This window comes from Halyomorpha halys, unplaced genomic scaffold (genome assembly GCF_000696795.3).
Source record: "Halyomorpha halys isolate HHAL.00 unplaced genomic scaffold, Hhal_1.1 Scaffold1982.1, whole genome shotgun sequence".
NCBI lineage: Eukaryota > Metazoa > Arthropoda > Insecta > Hemiptera > Pentatomidae > Halyomorpha > Halyomorpha halys.
This window is the reverse complement of record NW_027113206.1, coordinates 120,575-132,870: the sequence shown is the minus strand read 5'-3', so window position 1 is coordinate 132,870 and position 12,296 is coordinate 120,575. Positions and strand designations below refer to the sequence as shown.

Sequence of the window (12,296 nt, the reverse complement as noted above, 5' to 3'; positions counted from 1 at the left end):
AAAAGTTGGCTGGCTATTCTGCCTTTGTAAAAATATGTCTTATTCTAATTTTATTAAATTTATACTATCTACTACAACCTTATCAATCACTTAATCAACAATTTTAGTAGTAGATAGTGTTAATTTAATAAAATTAAAATAAGTAAAATAGTGAATAAAAATGGGTTGATAGACGAAGATATATTTTGATAAAGGTAGAATAGCCTGCAACTTTAAAGCAGTAATGTCATAGTATAACAAGATATTATTATGTATATCAAGGTATAACGATGTTGAAATTTAGTTATAAGGGATATATTTGTTTGCCTGAGTGTCTAGATTGCCTAGAAACTCAAGACCCTGAGATAGAGTCAACGTTTGTTAAATCAACTTCAAATATAGTCCTCATATCTTTGTTATATAAGTCTTTTTACTTAATCTAATCATTGAAGCATCAGTTTTGGTCATAATACAGAGGATGTGTTCTGTATTTAAAAAGATTAAAACTCATCATGAAAAAACTAACCTCTTTTTGTAGTTTTGAGCTCTCTTCTGTTGCCTTATTGGCGACCTCTAGTTTTGCCTTTAGGTCACCTGTCAAACTTTTCTCTTTCTTTAAATCTTTATTTAGAGATTCAATCTGTTTCTTCAAATCCTGCAGTTCAGTTTGCAAAACAGCACTAGCCTCTGAAGCAATATTAGCATAATAAATTTAACACATTTCTCATATGTTACATTATACATTTTAAATAGATTTTCAAAGATTGCCATTTGAGAAGAATGGTTTCTTTTTGTTTACTCACTGATATCATTTTTTAATTTATCTATTTCTTCTTTCGCTGCCGTTTTCTGCTTTTCTAAATCACTCTTGTTATCCTTTAGTTTCTCAATTTCCTTTTCATACTTAGTTTTATTTGTATCTCTTTCCCTCAGAGCTTTTAATTTATCTGAAAAACAGTGATTAAATGAAATAATATAAATACAAGTAAAAAGAACATATTTTTAAAGGTTGGTATTTTATTTCTTTTTACCGCTTTCAAGATCTTGAATCATAGTATTGAGCCTTTGGATCTCTGAGTCCTTCTTTTGGCACTCTTCTTTAGTTTCTTTAATCAAACTGTCGAACTTTGACTTAGCTTCATCGAGCTCTTCTTTCAATGAACTATTCCCTACGTTGCTCTGCTTTTCAGATAATAGTTTATTATTTTCTTCTGCTTTCTTTAAAACAACTATAACTTCAGCTGCAAAATATATTTTCTAAATTAATAATCTTTAAAAGTTCATTTAAATTGACTTCTAGCTTGAATATCTCACCGATTTCATTTTCCAGATCATCAACCATCTTCTTCAATTGTAATTTCGTTGTAATATCAGTTGGTTTCTTAGGTGTTCGTGATTTGTAAAATTTAACTGCATCTGTAAGAGCAGCTTCTTTTAGCCTTTGCAATGTTTCTTCGATTTTTTTCTTCTCATTTTCAGCCTGTAAAAATATTTTTCAGTAAATTACATGATAATATTCAACATACCATTACAAACGATGAGTTGACAAACCACGAGTCAAATGATATTTTTTAAGAGAACTTAAGAGAAGTTTCAATAAAGATCAGGAGTGGTACCCCTCTTGATGGGTAAGATACCATAATCCCAATTCGGAGCCTGCCTGTTGGGAAGGTCAACCCGGCTTCTGCGGACCGGACCCTCCTAGGGCTATATAAAATATGTACATATAAAAATATAACATGGTGATCAACTGTGAAAACTTCTTTATATATTATAGAGATATATTTTTAAAATTAATTTGTACTATAGTTGATTTTTTTTTTAAATTTAAATACTAAAGTCTTTGCCAGAAAAACTTTAAACGTTTGAAAATTGTAGTTGTTTTTTCAATAAAAAGTTATTTTATGATAATAATAATAAAAAGGAATATAAGGTAAAAAGAAACATAAAAAATAACTGATTCACTCCAAGGAGCAAATCATATAGAATCGGTTCAGTTAAATGAATTAAACTTCCCATCTCTTCTTTGAAGTTGTGTGTGGATGCTAACATCATCTCTGTTTGTATCATGAGAGAATTATTCAACATTTTATGTTACCTTACCAACTACAGGACCCCAGACCTGTGAGATAAATTTTAATTTTTAAACTTCGACATTAAAATTCACCATGTTATATCAAGCTAAAAAAAAAATAAAAAAATAAAGTATAATAATTTGCAATATGTCTAGAGACAACACCTTTGTAAATGAACGCAAAGGTGAAGAGCAACAAATTTTTAATAGTTCAGTAGAAAGTTAAAAGTTCTGAAACCATGATAAAAATTTTAAAAATGAAATATATGAAAAAGAATATGAAGCAGCTTGCTTACTTTCTTCAACTGATTTTTCAACTTTTCTACTTCTGCAACTGGTGTACTATCAGATTTAGCGGTTAGTGTTTTTTTACCACTCTCTAACTCCTTTATCTATAAAAGAAGTTTATAAAAATGATAGGAATGATTAAAAATGTATGCTTATCATAAATATAAACATGAAACAACTTAAAGATGTTAATAGAGATAGAAAATATTACATATTATAACTTCTAATACTGGATCAGGTACAAAGTTTTGAAAATTGAATTTTCTTAATAAAGATCAATCTCATATATTAATTTATAAAAAATAAGCTATATCTGTGGCATTTTTTTAAAGTGAAATTTGAGAATATATTTGGGGGGAGGGGATAGGAAAGTAGAATAGGCCAGAAGATGGCCAAACTAGAGTGATGGTTAAACACGATGAAGAACATTTGAGATTCTTATTTATACTACTTTTACCACCCCCTCAATATGTATTTTGAATTTATAGATATATTATATAGATCTACATATTTTGAGTTTCTTGCCCTCCCTAGAAAAATATATATAGATAGACAAAAATGTAAAATGTTATTGAGTTCCATAAGGATACCTTTTTGTTGCTTTCCTCGAGCTGCTTCTCTAAATTTGCCAATTTGGATTCATTCAGCGTTCTTTCAACTGAGCTGGAACGAGTTTTTGATGCAGCAATGAGAGACAGTTTTTTGTTTTCAGAAAGTAACTTTTCATTCTCTGTTTCTAGATTTTGCGTCTTGGTGCGAAGAATACTTGCTTCTGTTTCAACAACCTGAAGCTGTCGTTTCAGATCAACAGTTTGCTGATCTCCATCAAGTGACCTTTAAATCATAATTCACAATTCCATAAGTAAGTCTATTATAAAAAAAAAATAGGCTGCTTTATTTGAAGTTGAAACAAAACAGTATCTTCATACTTGGAGGAGCAGTCTACAACTAATTTAAGAAAAATAAATAAAAATTTTTTTTAATCTTATTTGACTATGATCCATAGCAACTCCACAAGTATGATTATTTCATAAAATATAATAAAAGTTTTATTTAAAAAAAAATTAAATTTACATAAAGTTTAAGCATTATTAAAGTGTTTTTTAAGTTGCAAAATAATGCACTTTTGCACAGTTTTAAATCAAAAGGTTTCTGAACTTCTATTGGATTTCTAACAAATTTTCATTGCAAAATTATGTGACTGGATTATATTAAAAATGTAAAGAACTATGAGGGCATTGTTATTTTGCTGACTGAACCTCCAATCATCTTCTCCACAAAATATCTTTGCTAAAGTTAGAGATACCTTGTAAATTTGAAAAACTCAACAATACCATTTTATAATATTAAAAAAAAAAAAAAAAAAAAATCAATGCTCATTCTAGAGATATGTCTCGACCATCATTTTGTTGGCTACTATTTGTTTGCTATGATTTATTCTAGGAGTTTTATTGTATTTTAGAAGTTGGTACTTGTGTTCTAAGGTACTAAAAGTTGATATTCATGCTTTAAGATGCTAACCTCACTGCAAATTAATATTTGTGTTCTAAGGTACTAACCCAGTTAAAGGCACTGACCCCAATAGTACCACAAGGTAATATAAACTACTAGTACTAAAAACCAGTAAGTTCTTACTTGCTCTTTTGCATTGTTTTGACTTTTTTGGGAGCAATAGTAAGCTCCGCATGTAGCCTTTCACATTCTCTTTCTTTTTCTATAAGTTTTTTCCTCAATTCACTCATTTCTTCCTCCAATACCTAAAAAAAAAAAAAGATATTTGTTTGTTTTTGATTTTTTTTTTTTTAAATTAACAAGAAAGAAAAGAAATTGCCTTGATTTTTTTTTCGTAGACACCGTTAGACTTCTTTGGTTCAGCTTGTTGGATCAGAGCACGTTTATTCATTTCCGAAGCTTTATTACTAACCTTTTCTTGTAGTTCTTTCACTTTTTTATTCAAGTGATCCCTTTCATTTTCCAATTCCTCAACTTTTTTCCTGAGAACTGATGCTTCCTAATCAAAATACCATAGCAATATCATTACTTTTAGAGATATGAAAAAAATGATGACTCATTAAAATGTACCTGTTCATTTAATTCAAGAAGAATTTTGAGCTCTGATGGATCTTCTTCATCCGAAATTCCTTCATCTTTTTCCACAACTGGTTCAGGTGTAAGGCGTTGGTGTGAAGGACTGTGTCTGTGTGCTGAAAATTATTCAAATAAGTATAGTGCCCAGAAAAAGCCCTATTAATCTAAAATAAATGGGCTCAAACCAATATGACATTACTTATCAGTAAAGGGGTTGTAGTAATCTTTAAAATGCTAATTTTGCATAAGTCAAGATTCAACTTATTAGCTGTAATGTAAAATATTTCTGTCAATTTCATCATGTTTAATGAAAGAATTAGTGTTCTTCACTATTTTATTTTTTTAAAAACAGTCCATTAGATATTTTGGTTACATCAACCTAGTACAACATTCAAATTTATTACTGATTTCTTTATCAAAAATCTTACTTACCTTTATTGATTAGCAAAATTAGATTTATGGATTATTTTCACTATTTTTTATACCTTACTCCCATTCTATAATCTTATAATAATAATTATTATTATTACATTATTAAATTTCAGACCCTATTGACCATATAATACTAACTGAATTAATAAAATATTAAACTTATTGAGCCCCTCATGCAGCTAGATTATATTTTATAACATCTAAATATCTTTAATAATATATAAATCCAAATAAAACAATTTATATACAAGACAACCAAGAATCATTTTAAATTCATTTCTCCATTATTGCTAATTTTAGACATTACTTTCAATATGATAAGAATCTTTTCCATTACTAAAATCCACTAATAAATGTTATCAGAAAACTTCAAAGGTAACACAAGAATAGATAAATGTACAAGTAAAGTGGATGATTTTTAAAAAATAATGTCATATTGCTTTGGTACAATAAAATGTTAAACGTAAAGGTTCTTCCACTGTACATGTTTATCCCTCCCACAATTAGATTGACTAGATATTTGCTGAGTGTTCTATTTTTTTGGAGTATTGTTAATTTTTTTTTTAATTTTCTGCTGTACTTAAATCAGAAATTTCAATTTCAATTAACCCAGAATAGGTTGGATTTATTTTTTTTTTCTTAAATTAATTCTGATGGAAAATTAAATTTTTAGATAAATTTATATCAATAAATTCTCCGACCCAACAACTCTTGAAGTTAAAAATACCCCCCCAAAAAACCAAGCAATTTGTTTTACAATTTCTGTGCAAATGGTGCAAAAATTTGAACAAATCTAAAGACAAAATCATTTCAGAATTTTCTATAGGAATTTCTAATTATAATTGATAGATTTATTTATTGAGGCATCATAATCACGCCAGGCCATTTGACACTCCTCAACCAGTAGAGGAAACTCAAATTATGATGACAGATTCTAACAGGAATTTGAATTCTGATGAAATGATTTTGTTTTTAAGGTTGTTTTGAGTTTCCACACTGTTTTAGTATAAATCATCAAAAACTATACAACTTTTTGCAGTTTTTGGAAATTTATGCATTTTGAGATGATTTGGATCGAAACACTGCTTGATATGAATTCATCTGGCAATTTTGTATACTACAAGAATCTTTAAAAAAAAAAAAAAACCTATTCAATTGAAAATTCCAGATGAAGATTCCAGTTGGATGGACTGGAGAAGAATTAACAATACTCTCAAAAAAACAAAAGACATGCCACAGTTATGATTCAGTGAAAATCCAGCCAAATTCCAGAAATTGAAGAGGTTAGGGTGATAAATATGCATAGTGAGACACCCCGAACATAAACAATGTAGTTGTCTTATTACATTTTTTAAGGAACAGTGTATGTTGAAAATTATTCCAAAAACATTTCATATTAATGTCTTTTAAAACAGCTTCTTCCAGGTCCAGTCCAGGTGAGGTCTCTAATGTAGCAAATAGTAAGTTAAGTAATCCAACATCTCATATTTTGTAGTTAAAATATAAATAATTGTTAATAATATAATGTTTATTTATGTTTTGAAAATTTGTTTCTTTACTATATAAGTTTTTGTAACACAATTAATTTTTTTTATTTACAATGTTGTTTCTGTATAGTTCTGATGCAAAAATATTATAAATTGTTGGAATCAGAGAATTAATAAGAAATCACTCAACAATCTCAGCCAATGAGAATACATTTATTCTACAGTTCTGATTCAACAATATTCACCGAAAAGGAAAAGGATCTTATGAAACTATTGAAGATAGAAGATGATAGTATTACAATAATATATTTAATAATAAACTGTTCTAGAATATTTCATATAAATTTTAAAAAAAAAACTACATGTTTGATTAATAACTAGACAATATATTTATTTGAATTTTATAATGATTTTTTATAGTTAAGACTTTAAGAAATTTTAATCTTTATTGTAGTGTCCTTAAAGAATGTGATAAGTGAATGAGAATGACCAAAAAATAATCAGTCAATCAATACTGAAAATAATAATAATAAATACACTTATCAATTAAGAAATTTATCTTTAATAATTAAAATATCAACTAAACAACAACATCAAACAACAGGAATAAAGGAAAAAAGAAAAATGCACATGATTAAGAGCTGTTTTATGAACACCTTAGCATAGCCTTCACAAATACATCTGTTTTTGTTTTGTCATGCAAACATTGAATGAGAATTATGAGTACAATAAAACCAAATAAACAAATATAGCACTAAAGCAATAAAACAAATTGGATACCCACCCTTCCTTCAGCCTAAAGTAACTACCAACAACTTAGCTTCATAAATCAGGATCGAATTAGACGATATCGTTCCATTGAATCTCAAGTATAATGTGGTTGGTATTCATTAAACAACTGATATAGGTGGCATTACGACTTATATACCATCATGTGACAAATATTAATATCATTACATCCTTGGAGTCAAAGAATCCATCATAAGGAATGCGGCCCACTCAAAAAAGTAAAAGATGAGTGTTTATTACCCAGCTGTTTTGTTCAAGGAAATACTGAGCATGTTGTCATGGCCTGAACTGAATTCAATGAACTGTTAAGATGATGATGACATTTTTGGGCACAATGTAACAAAACTGGAATCTATTTTAATATTTCTAAAGTAGAATTGCATTCCCTTACAGCAAATAGGTAAGGTAGGGAGATGCTTGAAACAAAATTGTGAAGCTTTAGAAAATGTTAAAAACCAGTCACTTAAATTAGCGATCCCAGTTCTAATGTAGATTTCAAAAAGGCTTATGATTCTATAGACTTCCAGAAGCTGTATAATATTTTGATTGAATAGGGAATTCCAAAGAATTTAGCAAACCTAGTATGGATGTGCATGACCGAAACATTTAATAAAGTTTGAATTGGTAATCAATATAAGGAGAAGTTTGAGGTTTGATCAGGTTTAAAATAAGGTGATTCTCTATCAACAATCGTATTTAATTTTGTACCAGAATATGTAAATAAAACTTTGATGCATAATGAAAAGGGTACAACTTAGATGGTAAAATACCCATGCTTGTGTATCCTGATGACTTGGTATTATGGTGAGAAAACTATATAACTTAATTGGAGAAAGATAGTCCGGGTGGCGGTCAATAAAGGTATCAAAATATTTGTTTGTTAATATTTCGATACCTTTATTGACCGCCACCCGGACTATCTTCCTCCAATCTACTTCATACGGTCAACTATCTTCCTCCAATCTACTTCATACGGTCAACTATCTTCCTCCAATCTACTTCATACGGTCAACTATCTTCTTCCAATATAAAATTAAATACAACTACGTTAATAAAATCTAGAATCGAAATAAATAACAATAAAACAAAATATATGGTTAGTAGTAGAAATTAATATAGATATAGGAGGAAATACATTTGAACAGTCAGAGAGTTTAAATATTTAGGTTCTATTGTAATTAGAAAAAAAGAAGTTGATGAGGAAGTAAAAATGAGATTTAAGGCGGGAAATGCTTGTTATTTTTCAATTTTGAAATTGCTTAGCTCTCACTTTCTGTACAGAAACTTAGAAGCTAGAATTTTCAAAAAAATTATCCTTCCTGCTGTTCTTTACGGATGCAAACTGTGGTCTTTTAAATCAAGGGAAGAACAGCGCTTTAAGGTTTTTAAAAATTAAGTATTACATATAATATTCAAACTGAAAAATGATGAGTTAACTGGATAGTTTAGAAGGCTATAGAATGCCAAATTGAGGAAACTGCACCCAGTAAATATAATTCAGGTTATAGCATTATGAAGAATAAGATGGTCAAGTAAGATTATAGGTTCCCTAAAATGTTAATAAACATTGAACCAATAGGAAAACGTCCCAGGGGAAGACCGAAGCATAGGTGAGGACTAAATTAAGACTGATCTGGTAGATTTGGGTTTTGACAGGCATCACTGGACAAATATATGTAGACAGCGTTTGGTGGTATCGACATTGAATCCTCCAGTTTCTGATTATTTAACAATCCCAATGCAGTTATAGATAAAATAATCCCAATTTATCTAGCCTAATGCAATAAGCTTTGTTAATAATTGAATTATGTGTACCTAACGCTTAGTGATGATGGCTAACAACCATAAACCGTGAGAATTAGGTAAGACTTAAGGTGACAGTACATATTACTTTAGCTTATGCAAATATTTTTATAAGTAATTTCAGTGTGTAAACAACATTACTATATTATGAATTATATTACTTTCCAATACTAGTAAGTACCATTATTTTTCTAGTTTTGCAAAATAATCATTTTAGGTTCAGTTCAATAAATAATGTTATACAGAGTTCAATGAATAAGTATCATAACCTCAATATAACGAATTTTTAGCCATTGGAACCTTGATAATTTTAATGGAAATCTCTTAAGATTTGTTATATATTCCACTATAAATAACAATCTGTCTTTTCACATATTATTAAAGTTTCAAAAGTGAATCAATTTAAAATTTAATTGACTATGAAAGTATTCAATATGAACACTCTCATATTTTGACGTTAACATCATAACATGCTATTGGCTGAGAGGTTTATAAGAGTTATAGACTTGGACAACTTTAAAGATTTTTGTTTGAGTTTTAAAATATTTTGTTATCCATGCTGTTAAGTAACCAATTCGCAGATACAAGGTAGTACTTCTCAGTCATCAATGTATGGTCCCACTAAACTAATTTCATCAATGTATGATACCACTTAACTAATTTCAACTCAAAACTTTAACATCTTAATTAAAATACAAGTTCTTAATTTTACTAATTGAAGTTATGAAGTCTAGACCTAATTAATCAAAAGACAGTTATGAACGGTTTAATTATATTGTTTTCCTTTTAATATATCAATGGTTAACAAAGCTTAAATATCCAATAATTCTGAGAAGATTTTCGACATCCTCCTTGTTGACAAATTTTACACACACCTGCAAGAGGAGATTAGTATTGAGTGTTAGATTCTCAAAATAAACTTTCACAACATTAATACAGGAGGATAATTATTAATATAGGAAGCAATGACAACAAAATAAAGCACAATAATTAGTCAAATGCAGACATTTTAGTTTTCCAAGAAGAGTGTTCATTAAGGCTTCTTAATTTTTTTTTTTTCAAACGATATATATACTTCGAACTGAATTGAACTTTTAATGGACAAGACATGAATCCCTAAATTGAATGAAATATCAATAGCAAATTGATAATAACAATAAACATACTTCTGGCTTTGGAAGCCATTTTCTTTAGCTGCATAACCAAAGATTCGTTATCATCCTCGACTCGAGCCGATTTCTTACGAAGGTTTTCAGCCTGGGAACAGAAAGTAGCAGATCACCCTAATGTTTGGATAATGTTAGGTGACACGTAGGCAGCAAAAGGATCAACAATATAACATAAATACACCATTCAAGCAACAGGATTTTCAATTGACTTTTACACTTTCACATCTGTGTTAGTAGAGATAGATGATGGACATTTATTGAGATATATATTTTCAACAATTTATTACCTAGAGGTAATATCAAAGCCGCTAAAGGTGATAAGACGGGGGCATGGGGTAGGAACATTCCAAACGGCATAATGTTGTTTCTTAAGAGAGGATTCACATACTGAGGGTCGGTCTGAGTAGATGTGTCTTTTGGCGTTAGTTTTAATACATCAGGCAAAGAAATTGAACGGAACAGCGTGTCAGTCATTCTTTCTAAATGTCTCTTTTTTTGTTTGGCAATATCCTCATTATTGAAACTATTTTTTGAATCATTTACATAACATAGCTCATATTGCACACTTTTGTCTACTTTCGGACAAGATATCTCTTGAACGTGGAGAGAAACATCAGTTCCTGCTCTTTGTATACTACAATGTCTGAAGCCTTCATTGAGAATAGCATTTTCAGCAGCCTCAACCGAATCATTTTTTGAAAGATTTGTTTCACTTATTGCTGGTGACTGTGTTGAAATCATTTCCCTTTTCAGTTTTTCAAATTTTTCAATAGTGAAAAAATCCTGATCACAGAGTTTCTCAACAACTTTTTCCGGTATCACATCTGGAGTTAATTTGGTCAATTTTTTTTTCACCTGAAGGCGAAGAATCTAAAATAACAATAATTTAAAAAAAAAATAAAGAAAAAAAAAGGGATTTATTATTTTTTTTTTTTGGCAAGACACATAAAAACTGTTTTGAAACAAATAATCATTCAACTTACTTTCTAAAAATAAACACATTATTTTAAGGATATTTTTACTAATTAGAATTTGATTTAAATATTTAATTTGATATGTTTGCACTATAATATAATTTATATAACAAACCTCCTCTTCTGCATAGCGAAGCTGTTCTCTCAAATCTGCCTCACGCTCAAGGGAATCTTGTAAATCCCTAAGAAGTTGAACAGGATCTTCTTGAGAATCTCCCCTCGTCAGAGATTCTCTCGACATTTTCTGCTCAAAAGTAAGTAAAAAATTATTTAAGAACCTTAAATTAGCAAATCATTTAATAATATCTTGTTGTTAATTAAGGTGAACCTACCTCAGTGGAAGGTGTTTTCGGCATGCTTCCAAGCTTCGGCGCTTTCTTTTTAACTATTGGTCCCTTCTCCTTGTCATTGCTCTTTACTTTACTATTTGCTTCTTCTAATTCCTTTTGCAATCTCGCCGCTGTCTTTAGGATAAATTTCACAATCATATTACATTTATTTTGAACAAATTGAGAAAGTAATTTTTTCCAGTATTCTCGTTCTTTCATAAGAATTTAATTTAAATTGGTTTAATTAATGCTTTGGTGCATTCCCTATCTTCAGAAAAAATTTCTTCTAACTTTTTTACAATATTATTTTGTAAACCCTTTTTATTATATTATATATTTCTTTATTATGACATCAGCCTGGTGGGCCTTATATGCTTATTATGATGGTTTGATTTTTTTTCTAACAATTGATAATGTATATCCCCATTATCAATTCTCGTGTAAAAGACACTCCTAACTATTTAGAACGCTATAATTATTTAGCATAATTAACTCCTAGTCTTATAATTTCATAATTTATAATTAACATCTATGATTTCTATTATTTTGTCTAGTTTTGTCACTATCACGATTCAATTTTTAAAAAATATTATTATGAGTGTAAAATTTCATATTGTTCTTGAAACTCTCCTAAATGATTTCAAATCTATTTCAGCTCAGAATACATAGTGTAATATGCTCCTTTTGTAGTAAATAGTATATTTTGAGGTATAAATGGTTTTAATATGTTTTATTTTATGTATCATTTTAATATTCATTTTTTTGTTTATCCGAAAAGCAAACTAACCAAGTTTCATTGTTTATAATAACTTCGTGATGCCAAACAAACCCAAGATGGCGGTACGTAGAACCAAGGCCACACTAAGCAAATTCAGATATAATTA

At 29.1% G+C, this 12,296-nt stretch overlaps 1 protein-coding gene across 5 annotated transcripts in view; it reads right to left on the bottom strand.

Moving 5' to 3' along the window:
- Window positions 1-12,296, bottom strand: part of LOC106690939 (uncharacterized) — an 87,149-nt gene that overhangs the window by 16,982 nt on the left and 57,871 nt on the right. For 4 of the 5 annotated variants that reach the window (XR_010844356.1, XM_067050801.1, XM_067050803.1 and 1 more), the window contains exons 12-23: window positions 11,416-11,547; window positions 11,199-11,327; window positions 10,397-10,979; window positions 4,424-4,545; window positions 4,173-4,352; window positions 3,977-4,098; window positions 2,932-3,175; window positions 2,350-2,445; window positions 1,294-1,459; window positions 1,011-1,220; window positions 783-926; window positions 506-666 (exon numbers count right to left, since the gene is read on the bottom strand). Coding sequence is in view for 4 of the 5 variants with exons in the window: in XM_067050801.1 (XP_066906902.1) it covers window positions 506-666; window positions 783-926; window positions 1,011-1,220; window positions 1,294-1,459; window positions 2,350-2,445; window positions 2,932-3,175; window positions 3,977-4,098; window positions 4,173-4,352; window positions 4,424-4,545; window positions 10,397-10,979; window positions 11,199-11,327; window positions 11,416-11,547 (2,289 nt within the window). In the remaining variant the exon portion in view is untranslated. Of the gene's footprint in view, window positions 1-505; window positions 667-782; window positions 927-1,010; window positions 1,221-1,293; window positions 1,460-2,349; window positions 2,446-2,931; window positions 3,176-3,976; window positions 4,099-4,172; window positions 4,353-4,423; window positions 4,546-10,106; window positions 10,198-10,396; window positions 10,980-11,198; window positions 11,328-11,415; window positions 11,548-12,296 lie in introns of all 5 variants that reach the window. The other variant, XM_067050804.1, reaches the window with a different exon arrangement.